Genomic DNA, 17,406 nt, shown 5'->3' on the forward strand with positions numbered 1-17,406 from the left:
TAACTCAATAAATGTATTATTGCTGTTAAAAATTGTGATTTTTTTTAGCAGGAGTAGCATTACATAAATGGTGTCTTAGGGAGATTATTTAGACTGTGATATTCAGTTAGATTTCATAGGAAAAGAAACTTGTAGAAGAGAAAGCATCCATGAGGCTATTTCACTGGTAAAGTGTGGGATAATTAAGATGTTGTCTGGAGAAAGCCCACAAGAATGGACAGAATGCAAGGCTCATGGAGCTACAGAGCACACAGTGTGCGCCACACATACGTGTCTCCCACACCAGTCTCCTACCCAGACTGCCTTCAGAAAGTGCACCCCCATGCCAACCCAAGACAGACACTACTGTCCCCTGACTCAAGACAGACGGCCATTCTCCCTGCCTGAGTCAGAGACCAGTGATGCTCACCAACAGGGGCTCTTCTGGCACATGAACTACGAAATTTGAACTTGGACAGTTCCCGGTGTCCTTGCAGTTGAATTGATGCCTTGGGATTGAGTTCTGAGTGATGGAATCAAAGCGAAGTGCATGCCATTTCCAGGCTGGACCTTAAAAATCTCCCATGCATCCTCCATTCACTCTTCCTCTTTTGTGATGATTTTGGATGTTGAAAACTGCAGCAGCGCCTGATGGAAAGAGCCCGAGACCCCTGAGTGAATGATGGAACAGGATCACTCCCTCCATCCCCCAGACCCTCATTGGACTGTAATGTGAGCGAAAAGCACACCTTGTTGTGCTGAGCCACTGAGATCCCCAGTTTGCATGCTACAACTGACCTTGTTACCTCAGCATGCCATCCCTCTCTCCCTTTCAGGCCATGTAAACATATCCTGTAAGGATCAACTGTCTGAGCTATCAGTCCCTCTGGAGTCACTCTTAAACTGGGCCCCATCATTATTAAGACAGACCTCTAACTCCCCACTGCAGACTCCCGTCTTGCCTCTGAGACATTTCTTCCTCACTCCCCCAAAGCAAGCCCATTCCAGACATGCATCTCCTGCCACAGTGCTACCCCAAGAATAAGCCCACTGAGCTGTGTTCCAGCTGATTGCAGCTGACAGACCTGCAGGGCTCCCTCCTCTCTGCTCGATGATCCCCTGGAGACCCATGGTGCTCTCCAGGGCACACCCTCGCTTACTGTGGCTCTGCTGCAGACCTGGGCATCACTTCCGGGTCCTGTTTCCCTTCACCCACTGCCTCCAGTCCGTTCGCCGGCACAGTTGGGTCTGGCCTGTGTTTTCCCTCCATCTCCCAGCACCACCCGAACCAGCCCCCATTGTTATCGCCTGCCCACTTGCGAGGGCCTCCTCACTTGTCCTCCTCTGCTCATTCTTTCCCTTCCAATCCCTTCTCCTGAAGTTGGCATGACCTTCAAAATAACAACCAGAACATGGTACTCCCCTTCTTAAACCCCTCCAGCGGCTTCTCATCTCTCTTAGAGTGCACTGATCAGGACTGTTCCAATGCCAACTAGTCTCACTTCTGCTCATTTCACTTCAGGCACTGCTTTCTGTTTATTGAATATGCCAAGCTTGTTTCTGCCTCAGAGTCCTTGTGCTTTGTGCTTGAAAAGCTCTTTGAGTGCTCATAAGATTGATCCCTCATCATGCAAATCTCAGTTCAAATGTTACCTCCTCAGAGAGGCAGTCCTGTCCTCCCCATGTAAAGTCTGATCCCTTGTTCTGTTTTATATCTGTCATAGCACTTACCACTATGTGCAACTGTCTTATGTATTTGTTTGTCCTTGCACACCACACCCCTGCCATCCCTGCAGAATACAGCCTCCACAAGGGCAGGGGCTATCTGTTAGGGGCCAGCTCTTCTTGCTTTGCCTAGGGCTGACCTGATTTTAACACTAAAAGTCCCACATCCAAGAAACCCCTAAGTCTAGGGCAAATCATGATAGTCAGTCACCCTACTGCCTGCCTGGATCACTTCTGTATTCCCAGTAATGAATCCAATGCCTGGTGCGTAAGTAGGAACTCCATAAATACTTGTGCATTAAGTAAAGGAGGAATGAATGGCTGGCTGTCCGTAAAGAATTCTTGGATTCTGGCTCTAGGGGGCAGCCTTCTTCAACCTTGTGCCTTGAGACCCAACTTGGCAAGGTTAAGCTAAAAGTCTCCTGTGCTTGAATTTAAGTGGTGAGTTCCACAAGATTCTGCCCAGAACTTTACGTGGTCCCCTTGCCCACCCTAGCCGTGTGGAGCTGAAGCCCGAAAACCCTAGTTAAGGCAGCCAGGGCTGTGCCTGACACAGAAGTGGACCCCCTCTCACCACCTCTCTACAGCCCTACCTCCTGCAGCCTTGTCTTCCTCCTGGTCAGGCTTGTAGACCACAGAAAAGAAAGGACTGTTCTAGAGAGGAGGAGCAGGTGGCTCACTGCAGGGAGGGACTGGCCCCATCACGAGTATCTCTGCAGGAAGGTGTCTAAGTTGAGGGCTCAGATCTGGGGTCTTCCTGCCCCCCTCACCCCACCCAGTGCTGCTGCCTTCTGCCCCTAGGAAGGGATGTCCTCACCTCTCAGGGCTCCAGTGAAACTGCTCAGAGTCTGGCTTCTCATTGAGGCCCCACTTCCTCTATCTGCCCACTGACAGCCTGGAAGTCCAGGCAGAGCACAGGATGCTGAGTGAGAAGATGCTGAGTGGGAACAACAGGCCTCTGAGCTCAGGAGCTAAAGGAGTTTCAGAGGCAGACCCAGAGGCAACAAGGTGAGGTGACAGGAAAGGGGGCATGTACGTGAGTGTGTGTGTGTGTGTGTGTGTGTGTGTATGTATGCATGCGTGTGCATGCGTGTGCTCTCACAGCTGCAGTGACATTTGGCAGTGAAGTGTTGCGGGGGCTGGGGTCCAGGCCTGCTCGTCTCTCTTCATGTTTCTCTGGCAACCTCATCTCCTGACCTGAACCCCACTCGCCAGTACGTACTCCACTCCCTTTTCCTTTCCCTTTCACTGTGGAGTTGTTGGGTAAAGAGGGGGAGAGGGGCCTGCAGTTAGCCTGTGCACAGACTACTCTCGGGGCAGTGGCGAGTGAGAGAATAAGAGGCTTAGGGCAGGAAGGGAGGGACCTTCCTAAAGGACAGAGCTTGCCACAGGAATGAGTACATATTTGTCCATTAAATCTGAGTTTGGGGATGGATTTATTGAATGATAAAAGTCCCCAGCAGGAAGAAGAAAGGGGGTATTATGATTAGCATGTATAATGTGGGGGGTGGGGGAAAGGGGAGGGCTGTGCAACACAGAGAAGACAGTAGTGAATCTACAACATCTTACGATGCTGACGGACAGTGACTGTAATGGGGTTTGTGGGGGGGATGGTGTAGGGGAGAGCCTAGTAAACATAATGTTCTTCATGTAATTGTAGATTAATGATAACAACAACAACAACAACAAAAAGAATCAACCGAAAACAAACAAACAAACAAAAAAGTCCCCAGCAGATCCTCCTCTTCTCTAGTTGCAAGGGCACTGGGCAAAGGGACTAGAAATTTTCTGTCACCTGTGCTTAGTCCCGGGCCTGGGAGCCAAGGAGAGCCCCCTGGAGAGGTTCAAGTGGCCACGGCTGAGAGTGCTTCCTGGAGAAGAGAGTGGGCTGGAGACGGACTAAGGCAGGGTGAGCAATGGATGTAGGTCAAGAACTAGGTGAAAGGCTGCAGGGAGAAAGACCGATCTGAGGAGCCATCAGGCAGGCGGAAAGGACCGTGGCCCGAGAGGGAGAATTTAGTTTGCCTTTTTGACTCAAGAAACCTCCCTTGAGGGCCTTCTGTGTACAAGGCCCTGTGTGCAGGGTGGGCGGCCCTGGGCAGAGCAGAGCCAGTACCTGCCCTGGGGGAGCATATGTCCTTTTGGAGGAGGAATCACTAGTCATTAGGAAATGCGGTGATGCCAGGCATGTGGCTGGGGGCTTCCTGGCACAGGCCGGGCTCTGTGGGGGTGAAGGCCCTAGTTGGAGAGGGAGCCGAGGAGAAGTTGTCTGATGCCCAGGGTCCCAGCAGGCGGCCGGCCTGCAGAAGGCCTGAGGATCCTGGGGCGTGGGGAGGGGCTGAAGCCACTGGGGACAACTAAGTCAGGATTCAAGCCTCAGGGCTCTCTGTGGAGCAGGAAGGAGAACGCTGGGTGGGCTCTGTGCCTGTCACACAGCATGTGTAAGTGAGCCTGCTCTCCATTTCTCTGGAGGTAAAGTGAAGAGAGGAGGAGGGGCCAGGGCCAAAAGCAGGAGGGGCTCCCTGAGGCCTGCAGTGGGCCCTCTGAGCAGCTCAGCCTCTCCATCCCGGAGGTGAAGACTGGTGCCAGGAGCAGGGCAGCGGTCTGGCCCTCTCTGTCAGGACTGCAGACTTCCTCCATCTTTTCCGTTTCCCTCTCTGGACCCCATCTTTGCAACCTGCTCCAGCCTTTCACTGTGTCCTCTCTGGAGGGAGGAAATGGCAGTGGGTCTGGTGCTGGGAAATCTTGGGACTCTTCAGCTTCTTCTCCGGCCCCAGGACTTCCTGAGTTGGATTTAGGGACAGGACTGGGGTCTGCTCTCCCTGGCCTGCTTGCCTGATATTCCACGTCCCTGTCCCTTCCTCAGGCAGTGCTCTGGACCCAGACAGGACCGGGCAGCTCGTGAGCAGGGGCCAGGGCCCTACCAGGACCCCCACTCAGGTTCCCGCAGCTGCCCCTGCAGGATCTCTAAAGCACGAGGGCAAAATGAGTGCAGCATTTCAGTCCTGAACTAAGTCTGTGGGCCCAGGATGGACCAGAAGATCAGAGCGGTCAGGACTAAGGTTTCAGGGAGGCTGGGAATGGCGGGCAGAGGGAGGTGGTGGCCGGCCCCGGGTGGAGGCTGGGGTGCGGTGTAGGCCAGGGTAGAGGCCAGGGCAGACCACTCTAGCAGGGCAGAGCAGGAGTGAAGGAAAAGGAGAGCAACATGGCCACAACTGGTCAGGAGCCGCCATTGCAGAGCCCTGTCTCTCCAGGTCACATGTAGCGACTCCTAGATATTCAGAACACATACACGCATGCACGCACAACCTTGAGAAACAGAAGCTGGGGCAAGAAAGCAGCTGCTAATTTATGTACATTCATGTAACACCAAATCTGCCTGGCGGGCAGGCCTGTTCCCCTGCCTCTGGCAGCTGCAGTCCTGCCCTGCCTTCCCTGAGGCTCTGCCAGCCTCTCCTGCCCCCCAGCCACCGCCACCTTCACCACCACAGGGCTCTGCAGTGATCGTGTCCTTGCCCCGCCACACGTGGGTTCCTTGAGCACCAGCCAGAAACACGAGCCTCCAGGAAAACATGGGGCCCCTGCTCTTGCCTTGGTCGGCTCCCTGCTGGCCCCCAGCCCTCAAGCACCTCCCTCCAGCTTGCCTCCTCACCTACCCCCCAACACCTGGAGAAGGCAGGAGTCCATCTCTTTTCGACCTCCCCTCTTCACCATTTTCATAAGTTGCTTGTGAGCAACTGGCTGTGACCTGCTAGCCCTGGGAAGGTCTGGGTCAGTGCCATTCGCCTTCCAGCTTCCTGCCTCTGCCTCCCACCCCAGGAACGGGCAGAGGGGAGACCGGGGAAGTGAGCCGGAACCACCCTTGGAGGAAGGAGCCAGGACATGCATGGGAGAACTTTAAACCTTCCAGAGACAGGAAGTAGAGCCCATGTGAGGGTCCTGGGCTCAGTTCTCAGTTCCTTTCCCCTGTCATGGACCATGGCTGAGGCGGAATCCCAGGGAGGCTGAGGGAGGCTGGGCAGCCCAAGGTGCCAGGCACAGCCCTTCCGCCTCTGGTCTCCAAGCTGGCTCCTTTCTGCAGCCCCACGGGAAGCTTGTTGGCTACAACTTCCTCCAACATCCCACTCTCCATCCCACCACCTTCAAATGTGAGAGCCTTGCCCTGTGAGCAAACTGCAGCGTGGGACAGGAGAGGACAGCAGGAGACAAGGAAGCAGCATGGAGGGAGGGAGATGGGACAAAACTCCCCCAAACTGAACTCAGAAACTGGCCCCTCTCCCTTCCACCTGCCCTGGGTGTAGGCCCTTAGCAGGCACCAGCTGACCTGCCGTAATTCCCATTCCTTCCGTTTCTCCTGGTAATGGTTAAACACCTACTTTATGCCAGATGCTGTGCTGGGTAGATGAATGTGTTAAGGAGATAAAAGAAAATTCCACTGGACTCGGTGGTCCTGAAGCCCAGTATCTGCTCAGTTTTAGATCTCCAGTTTATAGCAGAGTTCCTGGCATTTACAATAAATATTGAATGGATTTAAGATTCTTGTGGCAGTATACAGGAAAGACTAAGGAAGGCAAAGTTGAGAGTGGTGATCAGGAAGGCAGTAAGAATGATGGTTAACAGTGTACAGTCAAATTGCCTGAGTCTGGCCCTCTGGAAGTCGGCTTGTGACCTTGGGCAAGCTCCACCACCTCTCTGTGCCTTGGGGTCCTCACTGCAAATAAAAGGATTATTCTGAGGATTGAAAGATGATGTCTATAAAATGACATAGTACTCTGCACACAGTAAGTGTAGTGGGGATGGGGCTAATGGATGGATACAACAGATGATTCACTGGTTCAATCAACCAGATTGGTGGCTGACTGGACTTGGGAGGAGGGACCAAGGTATCAGGTTTCTTGCTAAGGCACTGTTGGGGCTTCAGGAGCTGGGAGCTGAGAGAGGTGGGGCTGGAGGGGCATGTTGGGGTAGGACAAGGGTTAAGTGCCTAGTGAGAGGCCCCTATGAAGATCCCCGAAGCTGTGGGCTTCACAAGTTAGAGCTCAGCAAAAAGGCCTGGGTGGGAGGAACACAGCTATCAAAGCCAGGAGCCAAGAGGCCCTCCTTCGCCATTCATTCACCCTCCTGCACTATTCCCAGGGGGCCTCTGCAGGCTCCTATGACCTGCCTGAAGGGAATAGGCAGGGTTCGTGCAGGTTCCTGCCCTGACAGAGAGTCCTTGTAGGGACAGACTGTGTTAAGGGGCTCTGCTCTGCAGCTCCATCATCGGTGCCCCCACCACCTCTGGAGCCTGTGCTGTGCTCCCAGGTGTGGGGTGAGTGACTCCAGCAAGGGGCTTCTCCCCTTCCTGGGAGCTAGTGGTATATCCGAGAGGCAGGACTGCTGAGAGGTTAACCACAGGACTTCTAACTGCTTGGGTAGAATCATTTACTGCTCCATATCTTTGAAAGTTGTGGATCTTGGAATATTTAACCTTTTCCCTTCTTAGTTTCCTCACCTGTAAAATGGGATAACAATAACAGCTATCCTATGAGATCTCATAGGATTGTTGCAATAATTAAATCAGTGAATGCACATAAAGTACCAACTGCAGGGCCTTGTTGAATGTTAAGTATTGTTATTATTTATCTGTCCTGACACACCTGCTACACATCTAGTGACAGCCAGGGGAGGTGGAGGCTGCAGCAGGGTGTGGCATGGCTATCCCCAAGATGGCTCACCATCCGGTTTGGGATGTCTTCCTCAGGTACACCGCCTTAGTCCCCTGTCCTGTCCAGGCCTCAGCCTCCATCAACTATCTACTGAGCAGTCATTCCACTGGCCAGTCCCCACCTAGGAGTCCTGAGAAGCAAAACCTGCCCCATCCTCTGCCTCAGCAGAAGTTGGGAGGTGGGGTTGCGTGTCAGTAGTAAGAGTGAGACAAATGGGAGGTCCAAGCCCTTTGGTCTCCTCTGTTACCAGTGAACAGGTAGTCATCCCAGGCCATCTTCTCAGTCTTGAATGACTTTCGTTGGGTCCTTGCCCTCCCCCCAACACACACACACACACACACACACACACACTCGCATGCATTCCCTTTTCCATAGCTTCCTCTCTTAGGCATAAGGTCCAGATTAGAAGAATGAATGATGTATATGCAAGGAAGTGTAGCATAGGTTAAAGTGGAGCCAGTCAACCTGGGTTCAAGCCCCAGCCCCACCATTTACTAACTGTGGGACCTTGGCAGGTTACTTAACACCCCTGAGCTTGCTGCTTACCTGTCAAGTTGGAGTAACAGCAGTAGAGCGCTTCCCAGGGTAGTGGCAGAGATTAAAACCTGTGAAGCACTTGGAACAGTGTCAGGCACTTGCTGGCTGTTGCCCTGTAAGGGCTACAGGGGCGCCCATGTCCCGCCTCCCTGCTCAGCTCCTTTTCCTCCTGCCCAAAGTAGGAGTAGTAGACATAGAAGTGGGGAAACCCTTTCTGACCCCACTGCCAGGCTTCAGACACTCCCCTGCAAGAAATTTTAGGTCAGGTCATTGGCCCCAGCAATCTGAAACTGCCCCTGCCTCCCCACCCTAATTGCCCCTCAACTCTCCCCCCACCATGTTCACCTGCCCATATGTTCTTCCTTCTTCCAAATTCCCAGAATGTGGGTAGGTTGGTTTTGGGCCTGGGGCCAGATTCATTCTCAGGCTCCTTTCTTTCCCCGAAGGGACACTTAAAATTCTACCATCATTTCTCAAAGTGTGAACCCAGCAGATAAGTTTGGGATATATGACATGGAACATTCTCCAGAATAGACCACATACTAGGCCACAAAAAGAGCCTCAGAAAATTCCAAAAGATTGAAATCCTACCAACCAACTTTTCAGACCACAAAGGCATAAAACTAGAAATAAACTGTACAAAGAAAGCAAAGAGGCTCACAAACACATAGAGGCTTAACAACACGCTCCTAAATAATCAATGGATCAATGACCAAATCAAAATGGAGATCCAGCAATATATGGAAACAAATGACAACAACAACACTAAGCCCCAACTTCTGTGGGACACAGCAAAAGCAGTCTTAAGAGGAAGGTATATAGCAATCCAAGCATATTTAAAAAAGGAAGAACAATCCCAAATGAATGGTCTAATGTCACAATTATCGAAATTGGAAAAAGAAGAACAGATGAGGCCTAAGGTCAGCAGAAGGAGGGACATAATAAAGATCAGAGAAGAAATAAATAAAATCGAGAAGAATAAAACAATAGCAAAAATCAATGAAACCAAGAGCTGGTTCTTCGAGAAAATAAACAAAATAGATAAGCCTCTAGCCAGACTTATTAAGAAGAAAAGAGAGTAAACACAAATCAACAGTATCAGAAACGAGAAAGGAAAAATCACGACGGACCCCACGGAAATGCAAAGAATTATTGGAGAATACTATGAAAACCTATATGCTAACAAGCTGGGAAACCTAGGAGAAATGGACAACTTCCTAGAAAAATACAACCTTCCAAGATTGACCCAGGAAGAAACAGAAAATCTAAACAGACCAATTACCAGCAACGAAATTGAAGCGGTAATCAAAAAACTACCAAAGAACAAAACCCCTGGGCCAGATGGATTTACCTCAGAATTTTATCAGACATACAGGGAAGACATAATACCCATTCTCCTTAAAGTTTTCCAAGAAATAGAGGAGGAGGGGATACTCCCAAACTCATTCTATGAAGCTAACATCACCCTAATACCAAAACCAGGCAAAGACCCCACCAAAAAAGAAAACTACAGACCAATATCCCTGATGAACGTAGATGCAAAAATACTCAACAAAATATTAGCAAACCGAATTCAAAAATACATCAAAAGAATCATACACCATGACCAAGTGGGATTCATCCCAGGGATGCAAGGATGGTACAACATTCGAAAGTCCATCAACATCATCCACCACATCAACAAAAAGAAAGACAAAAACCACATGATCATCTCCATAGATGCTGAAAAAGCATTTGACAAAGTTCAACATCCATTCATGATAAAAACTCTCAGCAAAATGGGAATAGAGGGCAAGTACCTCAACATAATAAAGGCCATCTATGATAAACCCACAGCCAACATTATATTGAACAGCGAGAAGCTGAAAGCATTTCCTCTGAGATCGGGAACTAGACAGGGATGCCCACTCTCTCCACTGTTATTTAACATAGTACTGGAGGTCCTAGCCACGGCAATCAGACAAAATAAAGAAATACAAGGAATCCAGATTGGTAAAGAAGAAGTAAAACTGTCACTATTTGCAGATGACATGATACTGTACATAAAAAACCCTAAAGACTCCACCCCAAAACTACTAGAACTGATATCGGAATACAGCAAAGTTGCAGGATACAAAATCAACACACAGAAATCTGTGGCTTTCCTATATACTAACAATGAACCAACAGAAAGAGAAATCAGGAAAACAACTCCATTCACAATTGCATTAAAAAAAATAAAATACCTAGGAATAAACCTAACCAAAGAAGTGAAAGACTTATACTCTGAAAACTACAAGTCACTCTTAAGAGAAATTAAAGGGGACACTAACAGATGGAAACTCATCCCATGCTCGTGGCTAGGAAGAATTAATATAGTCAAAATGGCCATCCTGCCCAAAGCAATATACAGATTTGATGCAATTCCTATGAAACTACCAGCAATATTCTTCAATGAACTGGAACAAATAATTCAAACATTCATATGGAAACACCAAAGACCCCGAATAGCCAAAGCAATCCTGAGAAAGAAGAATAAAGTAGGGGGGATCTCACTCCCCAACTTCAAGCTCTACTATAAAGCCATAGTAATCAAGACAATTTGGTACTGGCACAAGAGCAGAGCCACAGACCAATGGAACAGACTAGAGAATCCAGACATTAACCCAGACATATATGGTCAATTAATATTTGATAAAGGAGCCATGGACATACAATGGCGAAATGACAGTCTCTTCAACAGGTGGTGCTGGCAAAACTGGACAGCTACATGTAGGAGAATGAAACTGGACCATTGTCTAACCCCATATACAAAAGTAAACTCAAAATGGATCAAAGACCTGAATGTAAGCCATGAAACCATTAAACTCTTGGAAGAAAACATAGGCGAAAACCTCTTAGACATAAACATGAGTGACCTCTTCTTGAACATATCTCCCCGGGCAAGGAAAACAACAGCAAAAATGAGTAAGTGGGACTATATTAAGCTGAAAAGCTTCTGTACAGCAAAAGACACCATCAATAGAACAAGAAGGATCCCTACAGTATGGGAGAATATATTTGAAAATGACACATCCGATAAAGGCTTGACGTCCAGAATATATAAAGAGCTCACACGCCTCAACAAACAAAAAACAAATAACCCAATTAAAAAATGGGCAGAGGAACTGAGCAGACAGTTCTCCAAAAAAGAAATACAGATGGCCAACAGACACATGAAAAGATGCTCCACATCGCTAATTATCAGAGAAATGCAAATTAAAACTACAATGAGGTATCACCTCACACCAGTAAGGATGGCTGCCATCCAAAAGACAAACAACAACAAATGTTGGCGAGGCTGTGGAGAAAGGGGAACCCTCCTACACTGCTGGTGGGAATGTAAGTTAGTTCAACCATTGTGGAAAGCAGTATGGAGGTACATCAAAATGCTCAAAATAGACCTACCATTTGACCCAGGAATTGCACTCCTAGGAATTTACCCTAAGAATGCAGCAATCAAGTATGAGAAAGATCAGTGCACCCCTATGTTTATTGCAGCACTATTTACAATAGCCAAGAATTGGAAGCAACCTAAATGTCCATCGATAGATGAATGGATAAAGAAGATGTGGTACATATACACAATGGAATACTACTCAGCCATAAGAAAAGGGCAAATCCAATCATTTGCAGCAACATGGATGGAGCTGGAGGGTATTATGCTCAGTGAAACAAGCCAAGCGGAGAAAGAGAAATACCAAATGATTTCACTTATCTGTGGAGTATAAGAACAAAGGAAAAACTGAAGGAACAAAACAGCAGCAGAATCACAGAACTCAAGAATGGACTAACAGATACCAAAGGGAAAGGGACTAGGGAGGATGGGTGGGTAGGGAGGGATAAGCGGGGGGAGAAGTAGGGGGGTATTAAGATTAACATGCATGGAGGGGTAGGAGAAAAGGGAGGGCTGTACAACACAGAGAAGGCAAGTAGTGATTCTAAAACATTTTGCTATGCTGATGGACAGTGACTGTAAAGGGGTTTATGGGGGAGACCTGGTATAGAGGTGAGCCTAGTAAACATAATATTCGTCATGTAAGTGTAGATTAGTGATACCAAAAACAAAGCAAAAAAAAAAAAAAAAAGGACAGTTCCTGTGCGGTGACCTCCAATGAGTTCTACACAAGGGTATAAAGGGCATATAAAAGTGTAGGCAAAGGGTCTGTTTGCGGCTAAACAGAAGATCAAAGCCTAATTGGGCTACCCCGAAAATGAACTAAGATACGATATGAAAGAGAACTTCCAACATCAGCACTCTCTGGAAGACTCATGCCAGAAGATGATCATCAAAAAACCCCAACAAAGATCCACGCACTGCTACAGCTGTAGATGCACTTATCCCACCAGTTCCTGGACTTGCCATGGGAATGAGGAAGGAGATATCTAAGCTGGCCTGTGCATACAGTAAAAGAACAAATTTGACTGGATCTATACTGTTGGAACTCAACCAAGAATTAGGAGAAGTGCAAATTGTAGCGCTCCAAAATCTTACAACTACAGACTATTTACTGTTAAAAGAACATAAGGGATGTGAACATTCCCCAGGAATGGGTTGTTTTAATTTGCCTGATTTCTCTCAGACTGTTCAAGTTCAGTTGGACAATATCCACCATATCATAGATAAGTTTTCACAAATGCCTAAGGTGCCTAACTGGTTTTCTTGGCTTCACTGGAGATGGCTGGTAATTACAGGTATGCTTTGGTTATGTAACTATACTCCTATTATGTTAATGTGTGTGCGCAATTTAAGTAGTAGCTTAAAACCTATACATGCTGAAGTTACTCTACAAGAAGATATGTCAAAGAAATAATCAATCTTCCCATGTTTTCTTCCGCCTGCTACTTCTATAGCTTTTCTTCTTCCTTCCTAATTACAACCCTTAAATAGAATTCGTGCCTCATATCAAATTTACCGAGTATCATAATTCTTCCAAGTGGTAAAGATACCTCAAGACAAATGCTGGGCATAGAAGCCACAGGGCATAAATATGCAAAGAAGTAAAAAGCTAACCTTTTCAAACAATAAGGCTTCCCTCTCACTTACCAACTTCACATTTCCCTGTATGGCCCCGGAAGATGACTGGTTAGCCAGAGACGGGTAAGATTCCTCAAGGGAGGAACAACCTAAGACAGGCACAGTCGCAGGGGGGCCATCAGGTGAGAAATTGGGGATCAACAGAGGTGAGGCTTAGAACCTCACCCCCCTGTTCTGAGAGAAATCTTCTGCATACGTGGATGTTTTATTGCCCTTGTCTAGCTTGGATTAACACATAGTCTACAGGCACACACCTGATCATCTACATTTGCTCTCTTACAACACTAAACTATGTTTTCTACCTTTATCTTATATCTACCTACCACTTCAGCATTTTATTAAAAATAATAATAATAAAGAGAGAAATGTGGTATCCACATATAAATCAAGTATAAAAACCAAATGTGTATTCATATTTGAACTGACTGTTTATAGTTCATAATGCATGAGCAAAACCAAAAGTTTCTGTGATGACTGCCCTTGTACTGTTCACCATGTAACTTAGTCACTATGTAAGAATTTGTTCTCTATGTAAGAACTTGTTCGTTATGCTTCAGAAGATTGGAGACTGACGAAAATTAGGCTTGGGGTGGATTAATGATTGTGCATTGAGCATTGAGTCCCCTATACAGAATTTTATTGTTGTTAACAACCATTTGATCAATAAATGTGAGAGATGCCCTAACAACAACAACCAAAAAAATGTACACACTTCCAATTGTAAAATAAATAAGTAACCGGGATGTAATGTATAGCATAAGGAATATAGTCAAAATATTGTAACAACTTGGTATGGTGATAGCTGGTACCTAGAATTATCATGTATATAAATGTTGAATCACTGTGTTGTACACCTGAAACTAATGTAATGTAATACTGTGTGTCAACTACCCTTCAATAAAAAATAATTATCTAAAAAAAAAAAAAAAAAAAAAACCAAATGAGTATTCATATTTGAACTGTTTATAGTTCATAATGCATGAGCAAAACTGAAAGTTTCTGTGATGACTACCCTTGTACTGTTCACTATGTAACTTATTCATTATGTAAGAATTTGTTCTACATGTAAGAACTTGTTTGTTATGCCTCAGAAGATTGGAGACTGATGAAAATTAGGCTTGGGGTGGATTAATGATTGTGCATTGAGCATTGACTCCCCTATACAGAATTTTATTGTCGTTAACAACCATTTGATCAATAAATATGAGAGATGCCCTCACACACACACACAAAAAAAGACAGACTTCCAATGGTAAAATAAATAAGTAACCGGGATGTAATGTATAGCATAAGGAATATAGTCAAGATATTGTAACAGCTTGGTAGGGTGATAGCTGGAACCTAGAATTATGTATATAAATGTTTTATCACTGTGTTGTACACTTGAAACTAATGTAATGTAATACTGTGCATCAACTACCCTTCAATAAAAAATAATTATTAAAAAAAAAAAAGTTTGGGATATATGTTCAAAATACAGATTTTCGTTTTCATGCCTATAGGACGAAATCTGAATTTGGGGAGGATGGAATTTGCATTTTTGTAAGTTCCTGGGAGAATTTTTTTCAGTATACATTAAAATTGAGATTTTAAGCCATTAAAATAGCCCCACCTCCAAGAAAATAATCATCTGTGGAAGATGGGGGCTTGGCGTCCCAGGGCAGGGGAATAGATTATAAGATGTTTCCCCCAGTCCCGGCAGGCTTAGCAGCAAAGGTAAAGGGGGCAGAAAGGGGGCAAAAAGGGAGAGTCCTAGAAGGCTGGGGGCGGGGCGTGAGACTCCTTCCCAAACCCTCCTTAACGTCCTGGGCAAAAAAAGACGCGGCGCCGCGGGAGCCAGAGGCCCTCCACGCTCCCAGAAGCAGGAGCGGGGCGCAGAGGGCGGCGCGGGACCCCCTGCGCGGGGGTGTAAAAGAAGGCGCAGGGAGGCAGCGGGCCTTCGCACAGGCCTGCGCAGGACGCAGGGATCCCGGTGCCGGGCCTCCGCCCTCCCCGCCGCCAGGAAGCGCGGTGGGGCCTCGGCTCCCTCCAACCCGCTCTCCGTCGGAGCTCAGCCAGAACTCGGCCCCCAGCCATCCTTCAGCGCAGGCCTTCCTCCCCAGCTTCAGTGTTCCCCAGCGCGCCTGGTGTGTGTGTAGGGCCGAGGGATGCGCTGGGAGTGGGGAGGGGTTGTGTGTGACGGTGGGAGGCTCAGCAGCGGGCTTCCCCACGGGAAAGCAGCCCAGTCCGTCCCCGGCGCTGCTAGGGATCCTGGGCCGCAACAGGAGGCAGGACGCCCCCGGCCGGGAAGCGGCCCCAGCCCGGATTTCCCTCCAGGGTGGGGCTGTAATGACTCACCCCTTCCCCTTTCCCCGTTTCCTTGTTTGCATTTCTCCTCCCGGCCACATGGCGGCCGGTGCCGTAATTCACTGCCCTTGCCCGGACACCCGGCCGCTGCGGCTCCAACACGCCAGCCAGGGCCGCTCCTGCTCCCTGGGCTTTGGCGGAGCTCAGGCTCTGGCACGCCCCCCCGCAGCCCGGAGTCCGGGCTCCACCCCGTGCCCGTCCCCGGCCCCTGCCCTATGCCCTCAGCTCTTGAGGCTGGGCACCTCCCCCTGCCGGCTCTGCCCGCCGGAGGAGGGGAAGGGGGCGGGCAGCGCAGGGGGTGTGACAGCTCCCGCCCGGACCAGTGCCGGCTGCAGCCTCGCTTCAGCGCCCGGAGCCAGCTGGATCTTTTCGTCTGGGACGGAGGCGGAGGCTCCGGGCTTCTTGTCGCTGGGGGGGACCCCTCCTCACGCCCCCAGCCCTCTACCCACCAAGACGAGCCTCCCCACCCAGCCCTGCCTCTTTCTGCCCTGGCAGCTGGTCCAGCCAGGAATTGGCCCTGTTCACTTCTCCTGGGACTTACAGCCCGCACCCCTCCAGGAGCAGACGGGCTCCCCGGGGGTCCCCCAACCTTTTACTAGAGCCTGCGCTGGCAGTGCCAGCTTGGGAAGGAACATGAAGGTGGGTAAGGTGGGATCAGGGGCGGGAAGGAGCCCGAGAGGAAGCTGAGGTGGGAGGGGAGTTCGGGTGGAGTGGGGGGGGTTGTTCAGGGTTGAGGGAGGAGGGGAGAAGAAAGATTTGAGGTGAAGCTGCATTTCTGGGGGGATCCAGTGAGTCCATAGCCTCATACTGGGAGGTGGTGGAGATCCTTGCAGGGATATGAACAGTGGGAAGGGCAGAAGTCCAAGGAAGCTGGGAAAGAAGGGTTCAATCTCCCATGTGCCAGCTGGAGACCCCTAAGTGTGCCCGACTGGCAGGCCGCCGGTGAAGGTTCTTGTTCCTCCCCCGGCTCCTGGCCGGGTTGTGGCACCTCCGCCTGACCAGTCCAGCAGACTCTGAGGAAGTGGATCTGCCCGGGGCATTTGGGCCCTGTCCAGCTGCCCCAGGCGCAGCCCCAGCCCCAGCTCCATGGCTGCCTGCCTTCCTCCCCCATCACAGGTGGGCTGGCCAGGGGAGAGTCGCTGGCAGGTGGGCCTGGCTGTGGAGGACAGCCCAGCTCTGGGAGCACCACCAGTGGGTGGCCTCCCCGATGTCATGCCAGAGGGGAAGCTGCTCGACATGGTGCTGAGGAGGATGCACCGGCCCCGAAGCTGCTCCTACCAGCTGAGGCTTGAACACCAGCGCCCCAGCCGCATCCAGGGGCTTCGCTGGGTGAGTGCCCATCACCTGGCCAGACCAGGGCAGCCTCAGGGGGCTGGACTGGGAGAACGGGCATGTTGCTGGAGGCCCAGCTCACTCTAGGGGCATAGAAGCGGCTCCGGGGTAGACAGTGTAGGTGTCGGTAGTATGTGTGTATGTGGCTCACACAGCCGCACCGTGTGCATCTGTGTGCATGTGGCACCCAAGCCCCCCTATTCAGGCGTGGGGGGGAGAGAAAAGGATTTGTCCTTTATCCATCACCTCTGTGTGCCTTGAGCTAGGTGCTTCTGTGCTTTCCAGGTGGGGGTGGGAGGCATCTGTCAAATACTGGGGGCCAGGTCAAGTCAGGTGGGCAGGTAAGCTTGGTTACTGTTCTTGATACATCACTGTGGTAATGTTCTCCTTCAGTGAGCAACTAAACTGTGCTGATTCTGCTTTTGTATCTGGGAGTGAGGCTGTTGTGTGGGCAGTGCTTGGCATCTGGCTTTGGTGGGGCTCAGGGGCAGATTCTGAGAAGTTTGGAGAATTGGAGATGATGAGAGCTCCTTTGCCAGTGAAGAGCATATCTGGAGCTTCAAGAATGAAGGAGAGAGAGCAGGAAGGGGAAAGAATGGAGGGGTAGGCAGCTGGATAATGCATGCACGATGCAGGTCAGCAGAGAAACTCTTTACAGCCACCCAGATTTAATAGAATTCCTTCATCTGAGGTTCAGTGTGTGCCTATCATGTGTGCTCACCT

The 17,406-nt window shown here is 49.3% G+C and overlaps 1 protein-coding gene and 1 long non-coding RNA gene across 5 annotated transcripts in view; one reads left to right on the forward strand and one right to left on the reverse strand.

Moving 5' to 3' along the window:
- On the reverse strand, positions 1 to 15,474 carry LOC130679189 (uncharacterized). Its single transcript, XR_008992265.1, has 2 exons — positions 15,343 to 15,474; positions 1 to 627 (listed from the first exon to the last, which is right to left on the reverse strand). It is a non-coding gene; the product is annotated as an uncharacterized LOC130679189 (long non-coding RNA).
- RAPGEF3 (Rap guanine nucleotide exchange factor 3) overlaps positions 15,346 to 17,406 on the forward strand; it is a 26,435-nt gene continuing 24,374 nt past the window's right edge. For 3 of the 4 annotated variants that reach the window (XR_008992262.1, XR_008992263.1, XM_036904706.2), the window contains exons 1-2: positions 15,347 to 15,990; positions 16,468 to 16,680. Coding sequence is in view for 2 of the 4 variants with exons in the window: in XM_036904706.2 (XP_036760601.2) it covers positions 15,391 to 15,990; positions 16,468 to 16,680 (813 nt within the window). In the remaining 2 variants the exon portion in view is untranslated. Of the gene's footprint in view, positions 15,991 to 16,467; positions 16,681 to 17,406 lie in introns of all 4 variants that reach the window. The other variant, XM_036904707.2, reaches the window with a different exon arrangement.

This window comes from Manis pentadactyla, chromosome 10 (genome assembly GCF_030020395.1).
Source record: "Manis pentadactyla isolate mManPen7 chromosome 10, mManPen7.hap1, whole genome shotgun sequence".
Taxonomy (NCBI): domain Eukaryota; kingdom Metazoa; phylum Chordata; class Mammalia; order Pholidota; family Manidae; genus Manis; species Manis pentadactyla.